This window comes from Falco naumanni, chromosome 6, assembly GCF_017639655.2.
Source record: "Falco naumanni isolate bFalNau1 chromosome 6, bFalNau1.pat, whole genome shotgun sequence".
Lineage (NCBI taxonomy): Eukaryota > Metazoa > Chordata > Aves > Falconiformes > Falconidae > Falco > Falco naumanni.
This window is the reverse complement of record NC_054059.1, coordinates 46,191,907-46,205,397: the sequence shown is the minus strand read 5'-3', so window position 1 is coordinate 46,205,397 and position 13,491 is coordinate 46,191,907. Positions and strand designations below refer to the sequence as shown.

The following is a 13,491-nucleotide window of genomic DNA, read 5'->3' as shown; positions in this document are numbered from 1 at the left end:
TGCTGTCTAATTCCCACTGGACAAAAGGTTTGCATCCCCCAAGACAATTTTTAGAAGGCTCCAGAGGCTCTTCAGAATATGTTGTTACATATTGTGGTGTGTTCCTGCTATGATACTTCGGAGTCTGGAATATATCATATAATACGATTTTGGCTGCACTCAGCAAGTAAATGCAGATTAATTTTTCTGAGGTTGAGAATGAAATACATCTTTTCATATTCTGGATCCCTGACAGCATTAATAAATTATCAGAGCCGGCGTATTTTTCTGCAAAGCTACAGTCATCCCTTGCCTAGAGCATTTTTCTTAATAGTTTGTTTCCTACAACTATGAATGAACAGAAAGTGCTCTGTGAAAATGCTTTAGTAATATATTATGGTAATATGTGTCCAGTCTGAATCTTTACCTATTGATTTCATGCTCTGCAGTGGAACTTCTCCATTCACCTGTAAAAGGCTCTTTCTTACATTCTGTTTCCTTACCTATGTTTTTTTAATTGCCTCTCCATTCTGAGGAGGTCTCTAACTGGAGAAGAGGCAGCTACAGAAAGGTAGTTGTGTCTCTGCATCAGTCTCATCTGTTTCTGGCCTTCTAGAACATTTTATTCCTTTCAGATGATTTTTTCTGATATGTCAACGCAGTGCAAAAAATGTTATAGATGTGTACAGCCAGGAAGCAGTGCTAATACTGCAACTGCTCAGGCTTTGCAAAGAAGGCTTTGTTGTGTGTTTTCATCCCTTCCCCTAGCACTCACGGTCCACATTCCTGGAGATCAAGTCTGGCACATGTTGATGAATGCAGGTTTTATTTAGAAGCATGACCACTTGTCACCATTCAGTCTCATGTTATCAAGCAACGGCTGCTAACATTTGTTTGGCATGCAGCATTTTCTGTACAGTACTCACCAGCAAAGAGAAGTGTTTCCCCTTTCCTCCCCCCGCCCAAAGCACAGTGTTTGCAGGCTTTTGGAGTGGAAGTTCTTCTTTTTAATGCTGGAAAATTTCATGGTGGTGGCAGAGGACTTGCGTGCTGTGAGGATGGCAGAGGACGGCAGTGTGGATTCAGATCTCCCAGACTGTAATTGTGATATCACAAGGCAGGCAGCTATTTTTGTTTGCTTTTGATTGATACAGTTCTTTCTGAAGTCTTGTCTTGATGAGAAACTAATTGAAATATTGATATGTAGAAATCACTGCCTTAGCTAGAAATTAGTGTTTTCTGCGCAGTTTAAAAATATTTACAGTGGTAAGAGCATAATTTGTTTTACAGCTAGTACTTTTGGATCCCAGAATAATTTTTTGCTACTGATGCAGACTTAGAACTAGTAAAACTCTTTGCTGTCTGGAAGAAGCTGTATACTGGTTTTACTGCTGTTTTTAAATACAAGAGTATGTACACGCATGAGAAAAAGCAGACTTTGTATTTGTCTGCTCACTGTTTGTGTCATCAAAGGGGCATGGCTACAAGCAAAAGGCAGAGAAGGAGAGAAGCTCTAAAGTGTTTCAAACTTAACTTATTGAAGCCGGTCTGTACTGTACCTATTAATGACTGTTTTGTTACTGCATGTAATACTTAAACTCAGCCTACATCATCCTAGATTTTTGATTCATCTTCTCTTTATCCCTATTCATGTTATCTTTTCTAGAAGTTTTGTTTTGTCCAGAGTTCTAGAAATTTGCTCTTTGAAAGGAGAAACTGTGGTCTGAAGAGCAAATATAACTGACAGTACTAGTGTCCAGCTACACAATAGTACTGTGCTTTGACCAATAGATCTTTTTTATTCATAAAAAGATTATTTTAAACTGATTTTTTAAAAACACTGGTTTTAACAGTGTAGTATTTTTCACTATTTCATAGACTGTTTGTTGAAACTTTGTCTCCAGTTCCAAGTAGATATTTAAAAAAAAAAAGTGTCTGCTTTCTACTGGCTTTGTACAGACATAGCTAATGCACTCTTACTGACTTTTTTCATGTGTTTTTTTAAAGTTTAATATTAGTAACCAGCTGTCTAAATTACTAATGCAATAGCTATGAGCTCTATATGATGCATAGTTAGGCATTTACAGAGTTGTTCCTCTTTAGGTTGAAGTGGAATCTAAGGCTGTCTAATTTGGGACTAGATAAATTAAAGATGCTTGGGCTTAATTTCAGCTCTGAGTTTTTCTCCCACTGCCTTTTCTTAATGTAAAATAGATATTTTAAAGTTATTACTTTCTCGGCATAACCAAAGCACAGTAATTGGAAAAGGGAAACATAAGCATCATGAGCCCATTCAAATTTTCAGATAAGTTTTTGTCAGTAAACAATTGAATTCTGCAGTATTTTCCCTTCTGAGAGTCTTAAGTATTTCTAAAATGTAGGAACACTGGTGTGTGTGTGTTATATAAAAAACAACCTGTAAAGCAACCATGTTATGGGTCCAAGCCTTTGATTTCAATGTGGACTCTTGATTATGAAGGAGGGGAGTTACCTCAAGTCTCTTGCAGTAACATGCTTAAAGCTGTAACAAAAGCACGAGATGATTATTGGAATAATTAACTGTTTAAATGAAATCTTGTAAATGGAACTTCAAAAGGGCAAAATTGCGGTTGGCTAGGGATCCAACATAATTGAATGGTTTATAATTTGTCCTTTGTCTCTGAGCAGGGCTTTTAGTTTCATTAGCTTTCAGGCCCCACCATTAGCATGGAAATACGGGATTTTGACCTGCTATATTTTTAAGAGAGAGCTAATTTTGTTGCACACACATTATGTAATTGTTTGTACACAGGCATAATATTCAGTGAGATGAAGACCATGGGCATCTTGCCTGCTAAAATTCAGAGGAAAACTCTTAGACTTGATGGATTACATCTATTATTTGTTTGCAGATATGTTTTCACAGTAGCTGGAGGCATAACACTGTATTGCAGTTCAGCCAAAAAAAGTAAGCCCAGCATACTCCAAGAAGCACTTTTTTATTTGCATCTATTTGTACCATGGGCAAGGAACCTGTTATGTTAGACTCTGTACCAGAAAAGAACAGTCTTAGTAAATGTAGTGGGGGGCAGGAAGGGAGTTGTCCTTTTTCTGGGGGGGGGTGGTGGTGGTGGTGCTTTTTTTAACTTTTGGTATTTAGGTGCAGGGAATTGCAATGGTTTGGTGGGAGGGCAGGTTTAGCAGTAGGTTTTGGTTGGAGTGTTCTTTTACTGTGTCACACTTCTCCCTTTGGTAGCTTAGGTCATGTGACTGAAAACAGCACTATTTGGGCCAGGGTTGTTTTTTACTCCGGCAGGGATGTATTCCCATGCAGTCTGCCTGAGGCAAAGAGGGCACTTTCTAAATGACGGGGCCTTTATCAGGTGTTATGGGCAAAATGTAATAAAATCCGCCACAGAGGTTAGGGTACTATACAATTACAAACAAGAATAACCTGGTCTGCGACTTGGGCTTGCAAATGATAGAATAACATTGCTTCTACACAGTGATGACATGACTCATTGTTCCTTTTCCTGCTCCAGCATGCCTGCAAAGGATCAGCAGCATCCAGCCTTCGAAATCTAAGCAGAAAATGGGCAGGATTTCACTCCTCTTTAATTAATGTCAGAGACTGGAAAGCTGTATGTGAATTCCAGAAGAGTGATAACTAACATTTTTGCTCACCCTATGAGCAACATTCAGTTGGTCCAAACCCACAAAGCACTGCCTGTACAACCATAGGTGACAAGGAGATGGTGCCCCCAGGCATTGATTGTTCTCCTGGTGTCTCTCCAAGGCTAAACCCATAACTGTGTTTTAGGATAACTGGGGCAGTCTTTCAGCATGATTGTGTTGATTTCAGGCCCTTCATATCCAGATTTTAAGATTACCCAGATTTTTTCCAGTTACCAAGATTTTTTTTCAGATCACAACCCTGCTGCTGTTGGTCATGAGATTCTGGCAAGCAAGATGTGTTCAAGCTGTTCTTAAGCATGTTTGGTGCTAAAGAGCCATAGTTTCACCATCTGTGATCTAAAAAGAGGGCTAGAAAGAGTGGAAAAATGAAAGATTTAACTTTTAAGTTTTTTTAATTGATGATGTTAAGATCTCTGCGTTTCTCTTTGGTAAGAGAAGGACACCCATATTAGACTCTTAATGGTCAGTTGCAACTACTGCTTTAAATATGGAAACACTTGATAAATTTGCTGGTTAGTACTATGGAAAAAATGTGAATTGCCGTGTTTGAATTACAGGGTAGTCAGGTGGCATTTTGTTTGTTTGATGAATCTGGCAATCTTGTATTTTTCAACCATATCTAGACAGTCTATTCCCAGGTGCACTCATCTCTTAAAGGTTTCTGATATTGAAACACTGAAGTGAAAGAGCAATAGAAGCATAAAATGGAATGTTACTCAAAATTGTTTGTAGTACTACTTAAATGGAAGAAAAAAAAGCAAGCTTAGAAACAATTTCAGAATCCACTAATGTACGTTATGTAACATGGGAATAGGAAGGAGGGAATTAGAATTACTCAGACATTTTTGCAGTTGAAACAGACTGAAGGAAAAAATACCAAAGAGAGGAAGAAGGTTTAGTCAAATTTTCCTCACTGTCTAAGCTTGATGTTCTCTTAATTAAAATAAATCCACTATTTAATTTTTCCTGGCCAGTTTCATCTTTTTAAATCTGAACTAGTCCATTAAGACCAAGAACAATTTAAAGCAGCCCTTGGGATTCAGGATTTCTCACTAGTTCTTAGCTGGATTTCTCCCTCTATAACTTATTTATTCAAGGACAAGTCTTCACACTGGAACAGGTTGCCCAGAGAGGTGATAGATTCCCCATCCCTAGAAATGTTCAAGGTCAGCTTGGATGGGACTCTGAGCAGTCTCATCTAGCTGAAGATGTCCCTGCTTATTGCAGGGGGAGTTGGACTAGATGACCTTTAAAGGTCCCTTGCAAGCCAAACCATTCTATGACAATGTTTAGAAATCACTGGGGTGAAAAAGACCTGTTCACTCAGTGCACTCCACCACCAGTACTGGTTAAATGGCTAAGTAATTTGTAGCCTAAGAAGAACTTTTGTCATCTGTTGGTCAAATGCACAACTAAGTTACTTAGAATGTTTCGGGGTTTTGGTGTGTGTGAGTTCATTAAAAAAACAGAAGTTTACCTTTCTTCACAAATATTTAACTCAACCAGTAAAGGTACAGAAGCTTTGAAAATGCTGCATGACATCAGTAGGCTCTTATTTTTTCTTAACTGGAACCTATGAATGCAAGACTGTTTGCGCACATAATATGCTTCTGTTACATAATAAAAGAAAACTACACAACAGAACTTGCCGTCAAAGTTACATTTCTCTAAAAACTTCCTGAAATGCATGCTGTGGAAATTCTTCTTCCGGGTGTAGTTATGCTGCTCTTTGATTTTCTTTACAGGGTAAAGAAGTTGAAGGAGACCCTCGTTGCAGTGCAGCAACTGGATAAAAACATGAGTAGCCTGAGATCGTGGCTTGCCCACATTGAGTCAGAGCTGTCCAAACCTATTGTCTATGAAACTTGTGACTCCGAGGAGATACAAAGGAAGCTAAATGAACAGCAGGTAAAATACAAACACTTAGCAGGTGCACGATGACATGGGGAGAACCAAAGTAGAGTGTCCTTGGGCTGCCCATACCCAGGCTCAATGCTGAGAGGGCATGAGGCAAAGAAGTGTTTAAATATCAAGGCAAGTGGTACTTACTGTGTCACTTATAGAGCCTTCTGCTGGCTTTGACATCGAATCCACCAGGAGCTGATTGACCTTTCCGAGAAAGGTAAGGCATCAAGAGATGTAACCTGAACGAATAATTGCAATTGTTTTTCCTTTGGGGCTTGTGGTTTTTGTTTGTTTGAATTGTCTCTACCTAGAGGCAAAACTGACACCTATTAGACCTTGCAAATTTTGCACATGCTTCGAGATTACTATTGTTTAGCAACCTCTCTAACTCAGTTTTATTTTGCAGCTTGTTTGGAAATCACTTTGCACGCAAAGATGCATGAGCTATACATGTGAAGTTGAAATTGGTTGGTTTGTAGGACACAAAGCCTTTATGAATGCTAGAACAAAATAGTCAACACTGGAATGGGCAGAAAAATGTTAAGTCAACCAGGTTTTGGCACTAAAACCAATGTTACTTCTAAGAAGATGTGCTATACCTTCTCTTTCCTGTTCCACTTCACTGCCCAGCACATTTTTACCTAGAAGCACATGACTGTTGTTCTGTTGTGTTCCTGTTGATTATTTACTGGCAAAAATACCTTTCTGGTGCCTCACTGGAGACGAATTAGTATTAAGAAACTGAGTTCTTTCTCCAGAGGGCAAGAAATGTGTCAAAAGAGCAGTGCCAGAATGTTTTGGGAATGATTAGTTTATGAAGTGTACAAACTGGCATTTTGCCCTTTTAATCTGAGTGTGGGACTGAGACCCAAAAACCTCCTCAGTTTTTGTCAGCTCCCCAGCTGATTTGCTACATAGCTGTGCAGAATCGTTTATTAATATTCTGTATGTTATTTACATAGGGATAATAATTTGCAACACACAAGTGTTATTAATGAGTGGTGTTTCTGAGACAATAAAGTGCTGGGCAGGGCTAAACATTGCTATCAACAAAGCAGATACTTGAGATTTTTTACTAGCATTCCTATGCAGTCATCCTACAGTTTGTTACAACCACTTCTTAGGGGACTTGTTCTGGGCACAGAGACTGGTGTATCTCTGCCTTCTGCTGTTTCCTTGTGGTGATCCTCATGTAGTCACAGTGTGCAGTGATATTCTGTAGAAGTGCAAGTGGTTTAATTTGAACTCCGAAGGAGAGAAACAAGTTAATTATCATGATAGGATGCCATGTTTGGAAATTTGATGATGATTTGATTTGATAACACTGCAAGCCATGATTATTATAATAATTTAAAAAAAAAAAAAACACCAAAAAAAAACCCAAAACCACCCGTCTTTGCTGTATGGCAAACAGTATTTTTTATTAGTTGCAGGCTACATCACTATCCACTGCATCTCAGAAGGCCAGTACATTGGCCATCTTCTCAAGTATTTCATCCCTCTTTCTTATTCCGTTAGTGATCTTATGTTCTTTTCCATGTTTGATCTTCCACCGAGGTCATTATATTCCCTGCTGATACTGCTACCAGTTGTTCATATCCAAAATTACATTAAAAATATTATACTGTTGAAAGATCAAGGCCAAATTCCATGTCTGTAACTGTTATCTACCACTTCAGCCAACAGTCAGTTTTGCAGATTTCTGGTCTCTGTAGTGAAATTAAAGATACAATGGAAGCTGGATATCCTGGGGAAGGTAGGGTAACTTCACTGCAGACTTTTCCTAGGGTTGCTAACTGCATTTCAAGGATTACTTATTTGTTTACTTTCTCAATCTGCTACTACTTGAAATGTGGAAAAAAATGTGTTTGCTTTTGGGAAAAAAAAGCTGTATGTGGGTGACAGTTGTGCATAAAAGTCATGTTCCTTTGTGAACTAACTCAAAGGCTAAATGCTTTCTAATAAACACAGACCATTTTAAAATGTGGGGAAGAAATATAAGGCTATGGAGAAAAAACAATGTAAGGCCTTTCCTGTAGAAAGGTTCTGTAGGTAAATAAAAAAGTTTAATCCTTAGGAATCCTCAGGTCCATGAACTGGGAGTTCTCACTACTGCTGTACTCCAAAACAGCAGGAAGGAGATTGTGTTACCTGAACTTACTTAACCTCAAGTCTCATGGCTGTCTGGAGTTTGTGTTCAATAGAGTATCTATTTACAGTATCCATCCTTATATAACATTTCAGGATGGGTAGAAAGAAGAGTAAGCACGTGGACATCACAATGAAAGAGTGTTTTCCAGGCAAATGAAAGTGAAAGGGCCAGCACCGAGGAAGAAAACATTGTGATTTTCCACTTGATGGTCTCATTTTTCAGCTTGGTGGTCTCATGTAGAAGTTCACAAAATAGCTTTCTGTTTCATAGATGAGAAAAGGAAATAAATTACTTCATTGAGTGCAACCCCAGTTATCACAAACAATCAAATCAGCTGGTTGTTACAAGTTGACCTTGCTCCATTTGAAATTTGCTGAGGTTTTTAGATTCTACATTCAGATCTCATTTCCTGCTGGAAGGCATTTTCAGAACATCATACTGCTAGTTGTAAGAAAAGTTCCTCTAGTTAGTCCTTAAATGTATGTAGAGACAATATGTTGACACTATATTTCCCTTGGCATGTTACAGTTTACTTCACTAGCAAAATTATAAAGAGCAGTCCTCAAGCTGCCAAGTTCTTGTTCTCCTAAGTAAACTTCCACATCTCTAACTCTAGTCTTAACAGTTCTTTTCTTCATCTGAATCAGAAGTGAACATAGTATTCTAGATGCAACGTATCACTTTTTGATGTAGTCACGTTAGTACTTCTTTGTCACTATTGGAATTGTTGTTGTCTTGGCTTTGTTATTGTCCATCCTGATTTTTCCATCTAACATTATGATGATTCATTGCAAACATAGGCAGAAGTCAAGCAGGGTTTCTTTTCCTTGCGCTGATCCAACAGCAATAGCTAATTACTTTTATGGCTTGTCTTAATTTGAACCTGTAGTTCAAAATGAGCTGAAACATTGCTTCAAGATGAAACATTATCAAGTGTAGAAAAGCCATTGCAACCAAGAAACCAACAGGAGAGATAATACTGATCACATATAAGTGCTAAGACAGTGTAAGTGCATTTTCTTTAGTTGTCCTGAATTTTCCTTTTCCATTTCCAATGAAAATGCTATAGAATTGGAAAGTTCAAGGAAGAAAAATCTCCTCCTAGAGATGCACTGTTCAACACATGCTGCTGCCAATCTCCATGTCAAGCCTGCCACTTTGCAGCTAGCTCACCTGAGGAAGAGTAGGTTAACAAAGGGTGCCTCCACCAAACCTTTGCAGTAGATAAGAACGTATTTTCTTGTCACACTTCTCTTACTAACTGCTGCTTTACAGTGTGATAACGGGAAAGGGCTGGGAATAATTCCACCGTTCATTGGTGATGTTGATTAAATGTGTGTGGAAGATGCTCAGCTGAGCATGCAGTGCTCTGGCAGTTTGTCCCAGGTTATGGTTTGGTGTTTGTAGTCCCTGGGGAGCTGTGCATGCTTCCAGGGTCTCCTGGCTTCATTAATAACTTTGCAATACCACTTGTGCAGATGCAGTCTCTTAATAGGTATTCATTAAATGTGTTTCTCCCATTCACAAGCTTATTAAATCTATTTTTTAATAAGTAGCCGAGAAAGGCATTTGTAGTTATGCATGTTTTGCAGTTTCTCTTAAGAATTAACTTCTTCACTTGCAGGAACTTCAGAGGGACATAGAGAAACACAGCACTGGAGTGGCATCTGTTCTCAATCTGTGTGAAGTGCTTCTTCATGACTGTGATGCTTGTGCCACAGAAGCAGAGTGTGACTCTATCCAGCAGGCTACACGCAACCTGGACAGAAGGTGGAGGAACATTTGTGCAATGTCAATGGAAAGGCGACTTAAGTAAGTCTGAAGGGCCTACAGGTTATTATTTCCTTCCACGGGCACAAATACAGGATGGGATATATGTTATAGGGTTGCAGTACTGAAGAAAAGGATGTAGGGGTCAGGAAAAGGTCATACACTGAATAAAAACCAATAGCTGTTACTGTATGGGGGAAAAAAAGAAATTCCAGATTGCATTTGTATGCGCCTTTGTACAAGGTACAGATACCAGTTATCAAATTTTGCTCACAAGGCCTTTGATGGAATGATGTCTTGTTTCCCATGGCCCAGAGAAATTACGAGAAAATAGAGAAAGCTTAGATGACAGCAGTGAATCCAAGAGATTTAGAAAACATGACCTAAAAGGGGGAGTTGTAACACTTAAGTTTACCACAGAACTACTGAAGCTTGGGGAAACTAGTTACTGAATGGTGGAATGTTATTCCAGGTGTTAGTTTTCATGCACCTAATGTTCCCCTGCAGTTTCTCTTATGTCCGATTTTGTTTATTTGAAAGAATTGTAGGACTGGACGCTCATATGGAATTTCCTCATCTGCCCACCTTAGCTCTGCTGAGCAAGCATGGGCTACAGCACCCAAACATCTTGGGTGTGGTCTGGTTTACTGCTCATGCTTAGACCATCTGTACCCTGCATGTCCACGGTATCCAGATGATTCATTGTTTTCTATTTACACCTAGGATAGCACGGGTGGGTTTGATAGTCATAGTGATGTAGGCTAGATTGTGCCAGTGCTATGTAACCAGTAATAATACATGTTAAACTTTTTGAACTCCTCTATTTATGAAGATCTTCTCTGTATCTTTTTAAGTTATGAATCTAATTTCTCTGATGTTTACATAGTCACATCAAGAACTCTAGGTAAAGTTTATGACTTCAAAATGCTGAATTGAACTTTATATGATCTTTGGTTTTGTGGGATATTCTTAATGTATTTAGTAAAGGTTTTCATTATTTTGTGCAAAAAAAATGTTGCTTTTAAGTTGTGCCGCCTTATATCCACAGACTGCTATCTTTGACTGATTTTATAATATTGCTATGGTAATTCTTGTATAGTGTATATATATAAATACAGCTTATACGTTCTATTTTTGACACAGTTTGTCGTGAAAATGTACAGCTCTTCATACCATTGTGTCCAGCAAATTAATTCAGAACTATTTTAATTTAATGTGGAATAGTGCATTGAACTCTATTTTACTTTCTTGCAATGCACACTTTATGCAGATTTGTAAGTTAACTGAGGTATCAGTATTTAGAATCTTTATTGTACTAGAAACAGTTATTCATGTTAAAAAGCAACTTTCCAGTTGTCAAACTTAAGGTTAAACATCATCAGCAAAGCATAAATTTTGCATGGATCAGGTCCTTTTCAGACTTGCATATCTAAGATTTGGGAAAGATGTATTCTGTATGTAAAAACAGACAAAGTTCTGCTTTAATACAACCTGTCCAAAAAAAGAGCTTGTTATTTGGAGTCAAGTGATGCTGAAGTTCTTGGGATTTTACAGTCTCAGTATCAAGCCAATTTGATTTAGGATCAAGAGTCAGACACTATTTTTACATATTCAACTGAAGTCAAGGGGTGTTTTTAAGTGTTGGAATGACTTTTAATTTTTTAAAATAGAAATGTTTACAGTGTATATTGAGAGATAGCATTTTACCACTTGTTGGTGAATGCAAAAAAAATTTCATATCCCTTTGCAATGCAGAATAATGACTGAGAACTTTAAAATACATCCTGCAACTTCTTAAGCATCCTGTAAGAAAAAGTTCTGCAGTTGAAGGTAGCATGGAATTTCTAATCTCTAAAATACTGGCTTAGGTACCTACCCTGTGACTGTATTTCAGAAGTGATTTGGCATGTGCTCAGATTTTTAGAGCTCGTATTGCATACTTACAACTTTCTTTTTATACTGATGCCAAAATTAGATGCATTAAAAAAAAAAAAATGCCATCATCTTATTCTAGCTCAGTCTGGAATGAGCCAGCCTTCCCTGTGGTCTGTTTATCAGCCTGGCTGTCTGAGTTAGGATTAAAAAATGGTTATTGTCTGATGCAGCGCTACTTTGCTGTTGTAGACGATTAGTTAAAAGTTGTGTAGATCAGCTGGCCTTCAGTCCGAGCATTCCGTAATTTTCCATTATCTATTGCAGAATTGAAGAGACGTGGCGGCTATGGCAAAAGTTTTTGGATGACTACTCTAGGTTTGAAGACTGGCTAAAAACTTCTGAGAGGACAGCTGCTTTCCCAAGCTCCTCTGGTGTGCTTTACACGGTTGCTAAGGAAGAACTGAAGAAATTTGAGGTGATTTATAATAGTAGAAATGTAATATCTACTGATCACATTACAGAAGCCAGCTGGTGTTCTTCCTTCCCATACACAAGTCACTCAGCAGAGACACTGTATTAATATAGAGGAGTTGATGATTTTGTAGCAGCCTTCAGTAGCAAGTTTCTAGGATGAAAATAAAGTGGAAGGTGGCAACTGAAAATGCTAATGAATCAATCCACTCTCACTTGCTTTGTTCACCAAAGTTAGCACCTTTTTTATTTCTGCAACTTTTAAATATGTTTAATCAGTAGGTGCCCCAGAGCATTCATAAATCTCGCTTCACCAAGCACCTCTTCAAATGCATGCTGTATGTTTTAGCTTTTGCTTTGGCTTTATCCTTCCTCTTCATTCTGTAACTCTCTGAAACCAGCCCTCAGAACTCTTTTCGTTCAGTATCCCCATTTTAGATCCATATACCTCAAATTCATCTTTGTGCAAGTATTGTTATATGTCCACATGGTATCCCCTGTGACTTAAAAGTTAAGTGCATGCTTCAAAACTGACAAGCTGTCACTTCAGTCAATGCTTAAGAGCTTGTTACATAACTCTGTTGTGTCTACTACAATGTGGTGGCTTGTCTAATAATTCAAATGGCATTTATTCCCGTGTGTAAAGCACACACACATGTCATGTGGCTGGTCACAGGTGAAAGTCTTTTGCTTAGCTTCATATTTGCAAGGAGCATATCAGGACAAGAGAGGAAAATAATTCTGAAGAAAGAGAACAATTTAGGCAATTCTGTAAAGTGCTGTAAAGTATTTGCTATGGAAAAGAAATGCAAATTTTAAACAGTGTCTTAATACCAGTTAATACTTTTTGGTTCAACAATTAATTCAAAAACATAATGTGAAGCACTGGTTGAAGTTTTATAATTGACATTCACATTTCTGAATTTAACAGCCAGGTTTTGTTGTTAAACACTGCTAGACTTCATTATGGTGAGGTGGGTTACCATAGTATAAAAACGTTTGCTTCCTGGACACAAGTACTCTGTCTCAGACCTCCTTCCCATTGTCCCTTTTTTTCAGTGATCAGGATCTAAATCTCTCGTTTAGTGATGAGAAACAGTACCAAAAATATCTTGGCTGTCTTTTTTTACAGCTAATCTGACTGCCCAGTCATTGTCGTTGAACCTCAGCCTTCATGGTGACGTTCCCTCTCCTGCAGACTTGTGGACTTTTTACTGTCTACAGTTTAAAAAAAAAAAAAAAAAAAAAGCCCAGCAGCCCATGCAAGACCCTTTCAGTTCCTGAGTGTGGAGGTCAGAGATAGATCTTGCTAACTTCACTGCACAAAATCAAACTCCTTCCTCTCCAGTACTTTCTGGAGAAATGAAAAGAGTTTACAGGGAAGAATGCAACAGATGCATTCTTGTGTAGCTGAGCTGAAAAAATGGAAGACAAATACACAGCTGTTCTTTTGCTGGACAAGTCTTGGTAACAGGTGAAACACAACTGCACACTTTTAGGTTTCATGATCCTAGTAAATACAGTCAGATTTGTGCCTCTGATATGAGAATTGCCTCCTTGTGCAATTTGAAGTGAATTCAGTTCTACTGAGTTTTCACTCCTGTTTGCTCAGTGTTGGTTGCTCCCTACCCAATTTAAAGGCCATGTAATGAGGGGAATAGGTA

The 13,491-nt window shown here is 38.2% G+C and overlaps 1 protein-coding gene across 14 annotated transcripts in view; it reads left to right on the top strand.

Annotated features, from left to right (window-relative positions):
• SYNE1 (spectrin repeat containing nuclear envelope protein 1) overlaps positions 1-13,491 on the top strand; it is a 330,006-nt gene that overhangs the window by 280,549 nt on the left and 35,966 nt on the right. For all 14 annotated transcript variants that reach the window (XM_040598155.1, XM_040598156.1, XM_040598152.1 and 11 more), the window contains 3 exons: positions 5,400-5,562; positions 9,336-9,523; positions 11,681-11,831. In XM_040598155.1, coding sequence (XP_040454089.1) covers positions 5,400-5,562; positions 9,336-9,523; positions 11,681-11,831 — 502 coding nt within the window. The remainder of the gene's footprint in view (positions 1-5,399; positions 5,563-9,335; positions 9,524-11,680; positions 11,832-13,491) is intronic.